Here is a 12591-nt window from a genome sequence, read left to right as displayed (position 1 = left end):
AACTTTTTTCTGCTACCCTGTATGCCATTTTGGACTAGAATAATCGATTCTCCTACCTTATCTGCTTAAAAAAGATTTTAAAGAAATGTTTTTTTGTTGAATACAAAAATTCCTGTGATAACAAAATTCCGATGATATTTGGCATTAAAAGTGACAAGATACTGTCAGTTGACTATCTTTTAGTGTGCAGTTAACTATGAATAACGTTGAACAAGCTCAAATACATTTCATTTATGGGCTAGCAGATGGAAATGCTGCACAAGCCCGTCGAATTTACCAGGAACGATTTCCCAATAGACCACTTCCATCAGAAAGAACTTTCATAAGGCTCCATGCTAGACTGTGCGAAACTGGATCTTTAAATGCTCACGCTGAACGTATTGGTAGACCGAGAACAATAATGACACCACAACTAGAAGAAGCAATCCTACAAGAAGTGGAAGCTAATCCGTCAAGTAGTACGCGAAGATTATCTGAACAGTTTAACATAAGTCATCAAAGTGTTTGGAGGGTTTTGCACACAAATTTACTTTATCCGTACCACATTCAACGCGTGCAACCACTGTTGCCAAGAGATTTTCCTGCACGGTTAGATTATTGTCGATGGTTTCTCCAAAAAACTGCGCAGAATCCCAACTTTACGTCTAAAATTCTGTTCACAGATGAGGCAACTTTTTCACGGGATGCCATCATAAACTTCCACAATAATCATTTTTGGAACTATGAAAATCCCCATGTTATTGGAGAACGTGGATTTCAGCAGCAGTTTTCGGTGAATGTGTGGGCCGGAGTTATTGGTGATCATGTCATCGGACCGCATTTTCTTCCTCCTCGACTGAATGGTGAGACTTACAGACAGTTTCTAGCTGAAACATTGCCTGGTCTGTTAGAAGATGTACTACTAGCAACCAGAAATGACATGTGGTTTATGCACGACGGGGCACCTGCTCATTTCAGTCTTGCTGCTCGCCAACATCTTAATGACACTTTTGCTCAGCGATGGATAGGTCGGGGAGGACCTCAGCCGTGGCCAGCACGATCTCCAGACCTAAATCCTCTGGACTATTTCTTTTGGGGACATCTGAAGTCGCTTGTTTATGCAACGCCAGTTGTAGATGAAAATGATTTAAGAAACAGAATTGTAAATTCTTGTAATGTCATACGCAACACTCCAGGAATTTTGGAACGTGTGCGACAGTCGATGAGCAGAAGATTACATGCTTGTATTGACAGTGGCGGTTCTCATTTTGAGCATTTGATTTAATTCAATTTTTATGATATTTCCAGCTCAAGTAAGTTTAAATGCGTTTTTCATGGAAACGGTTGCTCCTAGCTACTTCATTATTGGCGCCCTCAAAAAAATACACCTAAATTGACCACAGCTTTGAATTTGTCATTCCAAAAAACCCCCGTGTATGAAATTTCATTAAATTATTTCGAATCAGTCGAAAGATATTTAAGAAAATGCGATTTATTTTCCCAACTTTGACACCCTGTATCTCGGTAACGAAGCACTTGCGGACCGATATTCATATGCACTTTTTTGCTTAAAATATGACAAGGAATCACCCCTTGAAATCAAAGTCATCACTTAAGATACACCCTGTATATGTAATAATTCTATTTATGATAAGATGAACCTATGGATATAAGTATCTGAGAAAAACAAAACGATCCTTCTTTGACGTTCTTGTTCTTTGAGTATCCAGTAATTTTTATTCGCAACGAATAGTAAAATTGACACTATGAAATAACATTTCGGTGTTCTATTTCTCTTTGCTCGATCGGGTATTGACGGTGTCGTCCTTTTTGTCAACCCCTAAGTTGTCCCAAGGTTGTACCTCTCCAGATGCCCCAAATACATAAAATGACCCGGTAACTATGTTTATTATGGCTGCCAGGGAGAATACCACATTCCACAGGGATTTGTTGGTCTAAAAAATGATTACGAACATCACTATTGAAGCATGTACATCACTAATAGATAATATTTTAAGATTATGTTTAATGGATAAATAACCACCCTGAACTTGACCTAGTTAGTGTATTTCAGTTGATTAAGTGGGGTGATACAGAGTCGGCCTAACTTTCGCGCAATAATTCTTGATTAATTTGCTATTTGCTTAATGAAAATTGTTTATTTTCGCAATTATTTCAGTCATCCTGTATAGGATGTTATCAAAGTAAAATAAAAGAAAGTAACAGACATTCGTCATAAACTGGATGTGCGTCGCGAAATCACGTTATGGAAATTAATGATAAAACAAAAGATGTTGCTAGTCAAGTTTGATAACAGATTGAGATAATGACGCACATCATATTAAAAACAAAAAAAAAAAACAAGTACCTACTTGAATAAAGAGTGTCAACTGCTATCACAAATAAAAATATTAAGATTTTTGAATGCCGCGTCATTCTACATACTTACGCTTCAGATTGTATGAAAAATTCTAATATGTAACCTTAAACTTTCACCATCAAATTCTGGAGTGTCCAATCCGGCGTACCTACTGGACTCTCAGCTTGACCGACCTATATCCTATCGTTCCTAACTTACCTCTTCGTATCCAGTGATGGACTTGATGGCGTCAACTGCTAAGGGGGCAATGATAGAGCAGATGTTCGACGCTGTGTTTGTTATTCCCATAAGAGTTCCAGAATGGACAGGGGATATGTCTATGTGGTTCACGTTGTATCCGGAATACACCCCCGCGTTGAATCCTACAGCGATCACCAAAAATAAGATCGTGACTTCTTTCTGGCCGCTGCCAATGAAGTTTAGCACGAACAGAGCAAGAGCGGGTACCATCAGACCTGAAGACACAAATATAGGCTGTTCAATATTTAACTAAACTTATCTCTATAGTAAGTGGCTTCGTTTAACCGCTAAAGGGCATCGAATTGATAAAAAAAATTGTCGCTGTAGCTGCTAGACGAAACAAATTGAGATAGAGGAAACTGCAGTAGCTCTAGTACGCTAGAACTAGTAGTATATTACATCTGATGACTCCAAGAGAGTTAAGGCCATAATTTTCGGTACGAGGATCAACACTACCAGTATCAAAAAGACACTGAAATACTTCAACGAATGTCTTTCTATTAAACAGTTTCTGTTGTGAAAAACGATGGTGATAAATAGGTCCCGTCATAGTATAATTATTGCAGCAATCTTCACCGTAAATTAATAACATGTTGTGATACTCGCGTCTACTGAATATTAAAAAAAAAACAAAGAGAAAAACAACGAACTAGTGGCATGCAAAGACACTGCCGATATGTGACAAGTATGTCAATCTGTCAAACAGCAACTGATTGTTCTGCCAACAGCATGCCATTGTCATTCTGTGGGGCTGTTGTCTTATTGGGCGATATCAGCTTTATAACCTTTTACTGCTTAACAAAACTTGTTGTTTTATTAAAAGTGAACAAAAAAACATTCGAAAGAGTGGTATGTATTATGTCAAATTCCTTAATCAATTATTTTGATGTATGCTAACGCCCATTAAAATTATGTCGGTGAACATGCTGTATAAGTATTGCAAAGGAAATATTTATTTTATTCAGTCAGTTATGGGGCAATATGAATGTAGAACAATAGCAATCTTTGATTCATTGTGAAAAAAATGTATTAAGTATTAGTACAGTCATTGAAGCTTTTCACCTCCGAATTCTTTGAAACTGAACCGATCGACTTGAAATTTAGCAGGTAGTTAGAGAAAAGGTCAATGAACATTACTGATATACCGCCGATTGACGCTTCCACCCTGTTGGGGGTTGACACCCCTTATCGGGGGTGGAAATTTTTGTTCAAAAATAATGCTGGAAATCGATAGAGAATCAAATTCTGAGCAGAAAATATTCTGAGAATTTTTTCGAGAAATCAATAGTTTTTTAGTTATACACGATTGAAAACTGAGTGAAAAAAACAACACTTTTTCCAAGTATTTTTCGCGAATAACTCAAAAACTACGCATTTTATTAAAAAAAGTGTAATGAACAATAATGTAGCATATAAATAAACAAAGAAAATCGTTTTTTATAAAGTGTTGTACGTCCTATACAAAGCGAAATATGGTTAGTGGAAGGGGAAAGTTGTCTTGGGAGGAATACTCGAATCGATGTATTCAACGTCAAATAACGGAAAAAGGATTAATTTTACGCGTATAACGCTCCTGTAGTTTTTTGTAGTACTCAAAAAGACCTTCAAAATGAGCACTTATAAAAGTTAATTAGAGCAAAATTGAAGAATTTATCGTCAAAAACAGATTTGTTGCTCATCTTTTTTAAGGAAAAATAAGCAGTAAACGCTGTACCATTTCCATCAGAATTAAAATTAATCGTAGACCCTTTACAATTAGTTTTGTTTTAGTATTTTTCATACGATCCTGAAGTTAGACCGGTTTAGAATTTTTTGAATAATGTACGGTAAAAGTTGAAAACGGTATTTTTCATTATTCAAAAAAGATTGCCTTATTTATATAATAACTCTGAAAAATGATAGACTACAAAAATGTAGCTTTTTTCAACAAATATTTTGCTTTTTTTAATTCCTATAGCATAAAAATAAAGGAGACATCGTCGTTTGAAGTATCCATTTTAGTGAAAAAAACGACCTGTCTCGAACCCTTCGATCCTTTCCCTTTACAAAAAAGCAAGGACTTAAAATATATATTACAGATTTTGAATTTATCTTTAAAATGCTTTTTTGTAGGATACTATAGCTTCAAAATTAACCGAGTTGTGGTAAAAAAACCAATAACATTTTTTCGAAGCAAAATAGGCTTTCTCATTTTTGGAGCAAATGTTAGGAAGTGCGCGTCAGCGTGTATAAAAGTTTATATGCAGCGTACAAATTTTTTTTTATGAATGATTATATTTAAAAATCGATTACAATAAAAATATTTTACATTAATATTGGTAAAAGGATAGTTTATAAGAGTTGAAAATGGTAAAAGTAAAATATTCTTTCATAAACAATATAAGGGAATTTTTATTTTAAATTACTGCACAATTATAGCATTCCAAGATTTAAAACCTAATTTTTGATCATTTCTTTAGCACAGGGGTGATTTATATAGGGTTGAAAAGGAATTTTTATTTTAAATAATTGCACTGTTAAAGCATTCCAAGCTTTTAAAACGTAATTTTTTAACATTTTTGTCAATACAGGGGTGGTTTTTAGGGGTTGAAAGGGAAAAATTCTTTTATTAGCTATAAGGTAAATTTTATTTTAAATAATTGCACGATTTAATCATTCCAAATCTTTAAAAAGTAATTTCTTATCATTATTTTTTGCATATGGGTAGTTTTTAAGGGTTAAATAAAGGGTCGAAAAGATCAAATATATCATAAAACATGTTCGAGTACATGGAACATTATTTAATCTTTGTGCTTGAACCAGATTTTTATCAATAAAATGCTTAAAACTTATTTTTTTTAATTTTTTTCACTTAGGGGTAGTTTTTACCTCTAAGTCAATCGGGCTTATGTCACTTTTGAACTTGAGCCTAAGATGAGCCTTATTCTAAATGTTCATACAAATCCATGTAGTTTCAAAGAATTCCAAGGTTACAGCTGATTTTCAGCTTCAATGACAGTACTATATACCGTAAATAAAATTCCAACAAACTCACCTATGGAATTGAAGATTTTCCTGCTAGTACCCCTGGTAATGATCTTTCTAACCACGAGGATATCGGCAAGGGGACTCATTACGAAACTAAGCAGCCACAGAACCAAATAAGGAAGAGCGGATAGAAGACTGTTCTATAAACCAACGATACATCAATATTTATTTACCTATTATTTAGTAGACTCACCGAAGCTATATTAAATTTCAAAATGCTCTCCATATAGCTTGGTATCTCAGTGAGTAAAGTGAAGAAACCCCAGTTGTTACCACAGTGCCCTACTAATATCGCAAAGAATGGCAGTGAAGTGAAGATAGCCTTCCACGGTGTAGGCACAGTCTAAGAAATACCAGTTTAGGAAAATCAAATACTTGTTTTGGCAAAACGAGCTTTACCTCTTTTTCTTCTGTGCTAGCTCCGTCCTCCACGTACCTCCTTTCTTCCGCAGATATCCTGCCATGTTTCGCTGGGCAGTCTGCTCCTAGAAATATCCAAGCAACTGTCCAGGCTAACCCTAGGCCTCCGTAGAGGTAAAACATCAACGGCCATCCCACCGAGGATGCGGAAATTGCCCCTGTTACAGGCAAGGCTATGACAGTTCCAAGCGGACCACCTAGTTGTAGAAAAAAAAATTTAGTCGAGAAAAGCATCCAAGTCGACTTTCGACTATCGCGCCAAATATTTCACGAATTAGACTACTATTTTTTATCAATGTCAATATTTATATTTACCGACCTGTATACACGAAACTGCCAACCCTGGCTCTGTCGAATATAGGCACCCAGGCGCTGAGCAGGTTATGTGTGCAGGGGAACAGAAACCCCTGCGCCAGCCCCTGGATCACCCTGCAAGCTATCACTCCGCCGTAACCAAGTTTGTCTCCCATCAGTGGTACGAGGACGGTGAACAGGGAACATATAAACACGGCGCCGCCCATGAACAGCTTGGGTCCGTAATTTTTGGCCAGTTGTCCGGCGCCGATCTGGAAACAGACGTACCCCCAGAAGAAAGAGGACAGCATGATGTTCTTCTGGTCTATCCATTCCGGGTACGTCTAAAACGAATGAAGATCGAATTACAAGGAGACTGGGATTACATTTATTGATATTTCTTGTAAAGTCTAGAACTTAGTGCAATCAAATAATTTTTTACGTGCCAAAATTTAATTCAGTAAACAAATACACTTAAAAATTAGGAAAGATTCCGTAAAATTGAATGAACTACTTTATAGTCCAAGCATTCTATCACGGATTAATGTTAAATTTGCAGAAATTATTACCTGGACAAAAAAAATATGACCGTATAGAAAATTAAATTTGAAATTGAGTTTCTTATTCTTTAAACTCGATCCAAGTTGGCGAACATGGTTAAAAAAAACGGTTTTTCTAAAATAACTAAAAAAATATAGCACGGATTGAAAAATTTTAAATGAGAAAGTTGTAGGTATTAAAAAGATCAATCGACTGATTATTTGAAAGTATCTATTGCTTTGTTACTTTTCGAGATATATCGAAAAAACCGTTAAAAATCTTCTCTTTTCTCTTCTTCTATAACTCGTTTACATTTACATGCCCATATTTGCTATTTACTGCAAGCATAGCCCGCGGCAAGCCAAAAAAGTACATTTTTGAAAAATTTAAAAATATTAATTATTTTTCGAGATATATCGATTTTTTGAAAAAAAGGCGCTCTCGAAAATTGGCTAGATCTTCTCAGCGGATAGCCCTACAGTAACGATTTTCGGTTTATTTTCTTCGTAAAGAGTTATATTATCATGCTGTTAAAAAATGTTGACGATTTTATTAATTTTAAGGATCAAAAAATGACTGAAAAAGTTGCACTTTTTTTGGGTATGTTTTTTTCAAATAACTATTTCAATTTTTATTATTTTTTTGTACTTAATCTGGGGTAGCTAAACACGAATATTATAGCATTTTCGCCTTAGAAGCAAAATAGACCCGTAAATGTTTAGTTTTCTTTCTTTAAAAGTCATTTTCATAAAATAAAAATTGAAATAGTAATTTGAAAAAAACATACCCAAAAAAGTGCAACTTTTTCAAAGTCATTTTTTGATCCTTAAAATTAATAAAATCGTCAACATTTTTTAACAGCATGATAATATAACTCTTTACGAAGAAAATAAACCGAAAATCGTTACTGTAGGGCTATCCGCTGAGAAGATCTAGCCAATTTTCGAGAGCGCCTTTTTTTCAAAAAATCGATATATCTCGAAAAATAATTAATATTTTTAAATTTTTCAAAAATGTACTTTTTTGGCTTGCCGCGGGCTATGCTTGCAGTAAATAGCAAATATGGGCACGTAAATGTAAACGAGTTATAGAAGAAGAGAAAAGAGAAGATTTTTAACGGTTTTTTCGATATATCTCGAAAAGTAACAAAGCAATCGATACTTTCAAAAAATCAGTCGATAGATCTTTTTAAAACCTACAACTTTCTCATTTAAAATTTTTCAATCCGCGCTATATTTTTTTAGTTATTTTAGAAAAACCGTTTTTTTCAACTTTGCGATTTTTTTTAACCATGTTCGCCATATTGGATCGAGTTTAAAGAACAAGAAATTCAATTTAAATTTTAATTTTCTATACGGTCATATTTTTTTTGTCCAGGTAATAATTTCTGTAAGCATCTCTCTATAATGCTTGGACTATTACCCTAGATGAATGTTAGGGTCTCATTTCTAAAATAGCATCCAAAATTCGTAAAAAAGACAATTTTTTTCATTAAAAAAAATACTAAACATTTTAGAAAAAAATGTTTTAGACAAAAGTTGTAGAACTTTTTATGACAAAAATTTTGAGTCCAGTCCTATGTCAATTGATAAAAAAATGTATTAGTTATTGCAAAAAAACGGTTAAAAATCGTATTTTTTTAAAACTTCTATATTTTTAAAACGAAAAAAGATTTTTTTACGAATCTTTCAGAATATGTAGTCCTTAGCAAGTAGAATAAGTGCATTTTCGTAAAATTTCATAAAAGTTTTTCCAGAAATTGAGTTTTTCGAAAAAAAGACATTTTCTTCAAGTTTCAATAAATCATACAGTAATGCACTTACGTGGCCCATATTGAGTTTAAAATTTTCTGTAAGAGTTGTACAGGGCGATTCACTATATTTTGACCCCCCCCTTTAACTTTTTTGTTTTAAGAGATAAAAAAATGTAAAATACAAAAGTTGCACGATTTTTTATGAATTTTTCGAAAATGACATTTGAAAAACAAATGAAGTCCAAACAAAATGGCCGCGGGTGTTATTAACTTTGTTAAGTTAAATGGAACACCCTGTATATTTTTACATATTTGGATAGAACGTTCCCTGTAGAGTATAGCCATATAGGGTTTGTTGGGTCCATCTCTAACAATAAGCGAGATACTATTAAAAAAGAAAAGATGTTTTTTTTATTAAGAAAATAAGAGATCTTGTAATTGTTAGACCTCTTTCAGGCATTTCTGCCTTTTTTCCAATTACGTAAGGATTTACAGATTTAGTTGTAATATATTTTGACATATCGGACATTGATATGGTTCAAAATGCGTATAGGTATTTTAAGAAGTATAAATATTATTAGGAATTCAAATAGAGTAAAGATTTTCTCCATATTAATAATATTTCAATTTTCTACTGCTGTGTAACCAATTTATATTAAATAATAATACAAACTGTCAATCAATAACAATGCTATCATGTCACGGCCTACCATATAACATTGTCCATGAGTAATTAGGCCTCTCACGGCCTTAGAATTTTTGGACCATATCAATGGCCGACATGTCAAAATATATTACAACTAAATCCGTAAATCCTTACGTAATTGGAAAAAAGGCAGAAGTGCCTGAAAGAGGTATAACAATTACAAGATATCTTATTTTCTTAATAAAAAACTTCTTTTCCTTTTTTTAATAGTATCTCGCTTATTGTTAGAGATGGACCCAACAAACCCTACATGACTATGCCCGCCAGGGTACGTTCTATCCAAATATGAAAAAATATACAGGGTGTTCCATTTAAATTAACAAAATTAACATCCGTGGCCATTTTGTTTGGACTTCATTTGTTTTTCAAATGTCATTTTCGAAAAATTCATAAAAAATCGAGTTTTGTCTTTTACATATTTTATAACTCTTAAAACAAAAAAGTTAAAGGGGGGGTCAAAATATAGTGTACTTACCTGTGCAAATTGTGAGCGCATTGGAAAATAGTTGGAAATATGCGAAAAATCTACCAAAACTTTGACTTCTTTTTTCGGGTCGAAAAATTCAGATCTTATTTGAAAGCTGACATTTTTTCATGAATTTAAAAAAAAGTCCTACGACCAACAGGAACCGGAAAAAATGTTTTTTTTCAAAAAATCGTACGACCTCATTTATTAATATTATGGTCTGAAATTTACACATGTTGTAGTTGAATACTTTTACTTCAATATAAAAAATAGTTCGCAATAATTGATCCATTGAAACTTAAAAAAAACGTCTTTTTAATAGAAAAATTCAATTTTTTCAAATATTTTGCAATTTTACAAAAATTCACCTATTCTACTTGCCGCATATTCTGAAAGTTTCGAAAAAAAAAATATTTTTTCGTTTTAAAGATTTGGAAGTTTAAAAAAATGCCATTTTTGCCGTCTTTGCAATAACTAATAATACATTTGTTTGTTTGTTATAAAAATAATGTTCTACAATGTTCAATGTTTTTTTTTCTAAAATGTTTAGTTTCCTTTTTAATGAAAAAAACTTTTGCTAACTTTTGACGCCATTTTGAAAATGAAGCCCTAACATTTAGCTACACTGTAAAAAAATCGGTGTAAATTAAAGCAATAAAGGTTCGGATCGGAGTAAAGCCATTGAGTGAAATTATTGAGAACTTTTTCGCTCAATATTGGGCATTTTGATCATTTTACTCATTTGTGATTATATCTAAATTAAAAATGAGTACTTTTACTCAAATATAGGTACTCCTTAAACAAATTATTCACATAAACTCGTATTTGGTGCTCTTGTACCTAAATCAGAGTAAATGTCCTCATTACTGAGTGAGTTTAAATGTATATTAATTTCTAGTCATTTGAATGGCGTCGTGAAGATGGCGTCATTTACATATTGCTTCTGTAATATCGACCACAGTTGATAAGGGCCCGTTAGATGCTACAGAAAAGCATGATCGCCAGGGGAAGAGACCTTAGCCGGCGGGGGCGGGTCTCAGCCAGGACAGGAGGAGGCCCCGCGAAGTGAATTACATAATTTCAACACTGTATGTCCTAATTAATCATTTATGAGTGATTTGTTTTTGCACTCAATATTTAATTAATTAAAAACCAAGTGTAAGCAAAAAATGACTCAATAATAGTTAAATCATATTAGAGAAAAAGTCAACTCTAAATTGGTTTCATATACTCAGAATGGAGTCAAAAGTCGCTCAATAGTTAGCAGTAACTCGGATTTGAGTAAAACTCACTCATTTCTGATGCAATATTTCCACTCAGTTGTCCTCAGAGAGAAATTTGAGCTATTTTTTTACAGTAGTAGTAGTTCTTTCAATTCTACGAAATTTTTCCTAATTTTTACTCGTTCTTGTTTACTGAAATAAATTTTGACAAGAAAACGAGGTATTTTTAATAATTTGACTGGCCTATAGTGGCAGCAGAAGAACAGAAATAGTTCGCTTACTTTTACGCCTTCGGGAGGATCTTCAGCGATCATAGCGATAATTGCTACATTGAAAGCGGTACGTATCCCGAAAGCTATTACCACTGCGAGAAGAAGAAGAATGTATTGTTCATGACGTACCCCAAACCATATAGCTGAAAAAAAAATACAGAGTTAAATTACTTGACCTAGTTTTTGGTAATAGTGCATCTGATTTTTTTTAATCAAAAGAGTCGAGTTTGTTTTTTAAACTCCTCTTAAATTCTTTATTAAGTAAGTAAGTACCAAACAAGATAAAAAAAAACAGTTTTCAAGACGGAATTTGAAAGAACACACTTATGCATGTGTCAAAAGGTCACGAAACAGAAGTAATGTCTTTATTATTTTAAAGAATCAACAAATTTTTCTAGAAATCTTCAAACTGGTCTTTTGTGGCATACTGACTCAGTTTAAAATAGTCTTTAAGAAATATCACAATATTTTAGTAAGATGTAAGTCTTGCGAAATATTGATATTTTATTCGTAATAACAATTACATTGGTGAAAACATATTTTTTTAAATGTTTTCCTTTTGAAATACCTTGGCACGGTTTCATAAAAAAATATGTTATACCCAAAGCACATGGATACAATGTTTATCATTATCGTCAACAACGCAGGTCGTTATCAACAAAATATTTATATTTTTTAGACTGATACTCGATAATTTATCATAAACTGATTATTTAATTCAACAAAAAACTTTTGTGTCCTAGATTACAAATTGTAATGAATACATCCGCAGAGACAGTTTTTCTTCAAATATCGTACTAAGAGAAAGTTTAAACTAAAAAAAATAAATAAAGAAAAAAAGCTTCACACTAAGTCAATGCAAGTAATCCAAGAAATGCTGAAAACAATACTTTCACTGTGTAAGTTTAAAAATCTTACTCGACTTACCTGGCTTTGGAGGCGGTAAGTTAGGAGGTCCTTCAGTTGTTTCAATTTGGTTCTCCATTTTACAGTAAAACTCACGAATATACTTTTAAGTTGAATATAAAGGAACTGACAATAGCTGAGACAATAGGTGAATCAATTTTATTTTAAACAAAACGATTGAAAATGGTCAGGAATGATATCTAATCTTTTGAATATTTCTTGATCTCTTCAAGTACAATTATTTTTGCATTATCAATCAAATACGATTCGTTAACATTTAATAATAAAAAGCGATATTTGGACCGCTGATCATTAAACTGTTTATATTTAAAGAAACATGGCTATTTTACATAAAATTCAAATGTGTCGCTATTAATTAATATTA

The 12591-nt window shown here is 33.0% G+C and overlaps 1 protein-coding gene across 1 annotated transcript; it reads right to left on the bottom strand.

The window, feature by feature from the left end:
- Positions 1 to 1677: 1677 nt before the first annotated feature.
- LOC108903433 (putative inorganic phosphate cotransporter) lies at positions 1678 to 12341 on the bottom strand. Its single transcript, XM_018705607.2, has 8 exons — positions 12228 to 12341; positions 11310 to 11443; positions 6366 to 6684; positions 6026 to 6243; positions 5820 to 5969; positions 5634 to 5766; positions 2558 to 2814; positions 1678 to 1934 (listed from the first exon to the last, which is right to left on the bottom strand). The coding sequence occupies exons 1-8, from the start codon at positions 12283 to 12285 to the stop codon at positions 1767 to 1769; spliced, it is 1437 nt and encodes a 478-aa protein (XP_018561123.1). The 5' UTR covers positions 12286 to 12341; the 3' UTR covers positions 1678 to 1766.
- Between the last annotated feature and the right edge of the window lie 250 nt (positions 12342 to 12591).

Source organism: Anoplophora glabripennis, unplaced genomic scaffold (genome assembly GCF_000390285.2).
Source record: "Anoplophora glabripennis isolate ALB-LARVAE unplaced genomic scaffold, Agla_2.0 scaffold82, whole genome shotgun sequence".
Lineage (NCBI taxonomy): Eukaryota > Metazoa > Arthropoda > Insecta > Coleoptera > Cerambycidae > Anoplophora > Anoplophora glabripennis.
Note: the sequence above shows the minus strand (reverse complement) of the source record. Positions and strands in the feature narration are given on the sequence as shown.

Excerpts from the sequence above, each read along its gene's own strand:
- LOC108903433 (XM_018705607.2), bottom strand. The coding sequence starts at position 12,285 with ATGGAGAACCAAATTGAAACAACTGAAGGACCTCCTAACTTACCGCCT. Across the intron at positions 5,970-6,025 it reads CTAGCACAGAAGAAAAAGAG|ACTGTGCCTACACCGTGGAA; the intron begins GTAAAGCTCGTT and ends GGTATTTCTTAG. Across the intron at positions 5,767-5,819 it reads TGAAATTTAATATAGCTTCG|AACAGTCTTCTATCCGCTCT; the intron begins GTGAGTCTACTA and ends GTTGGTTTATAG.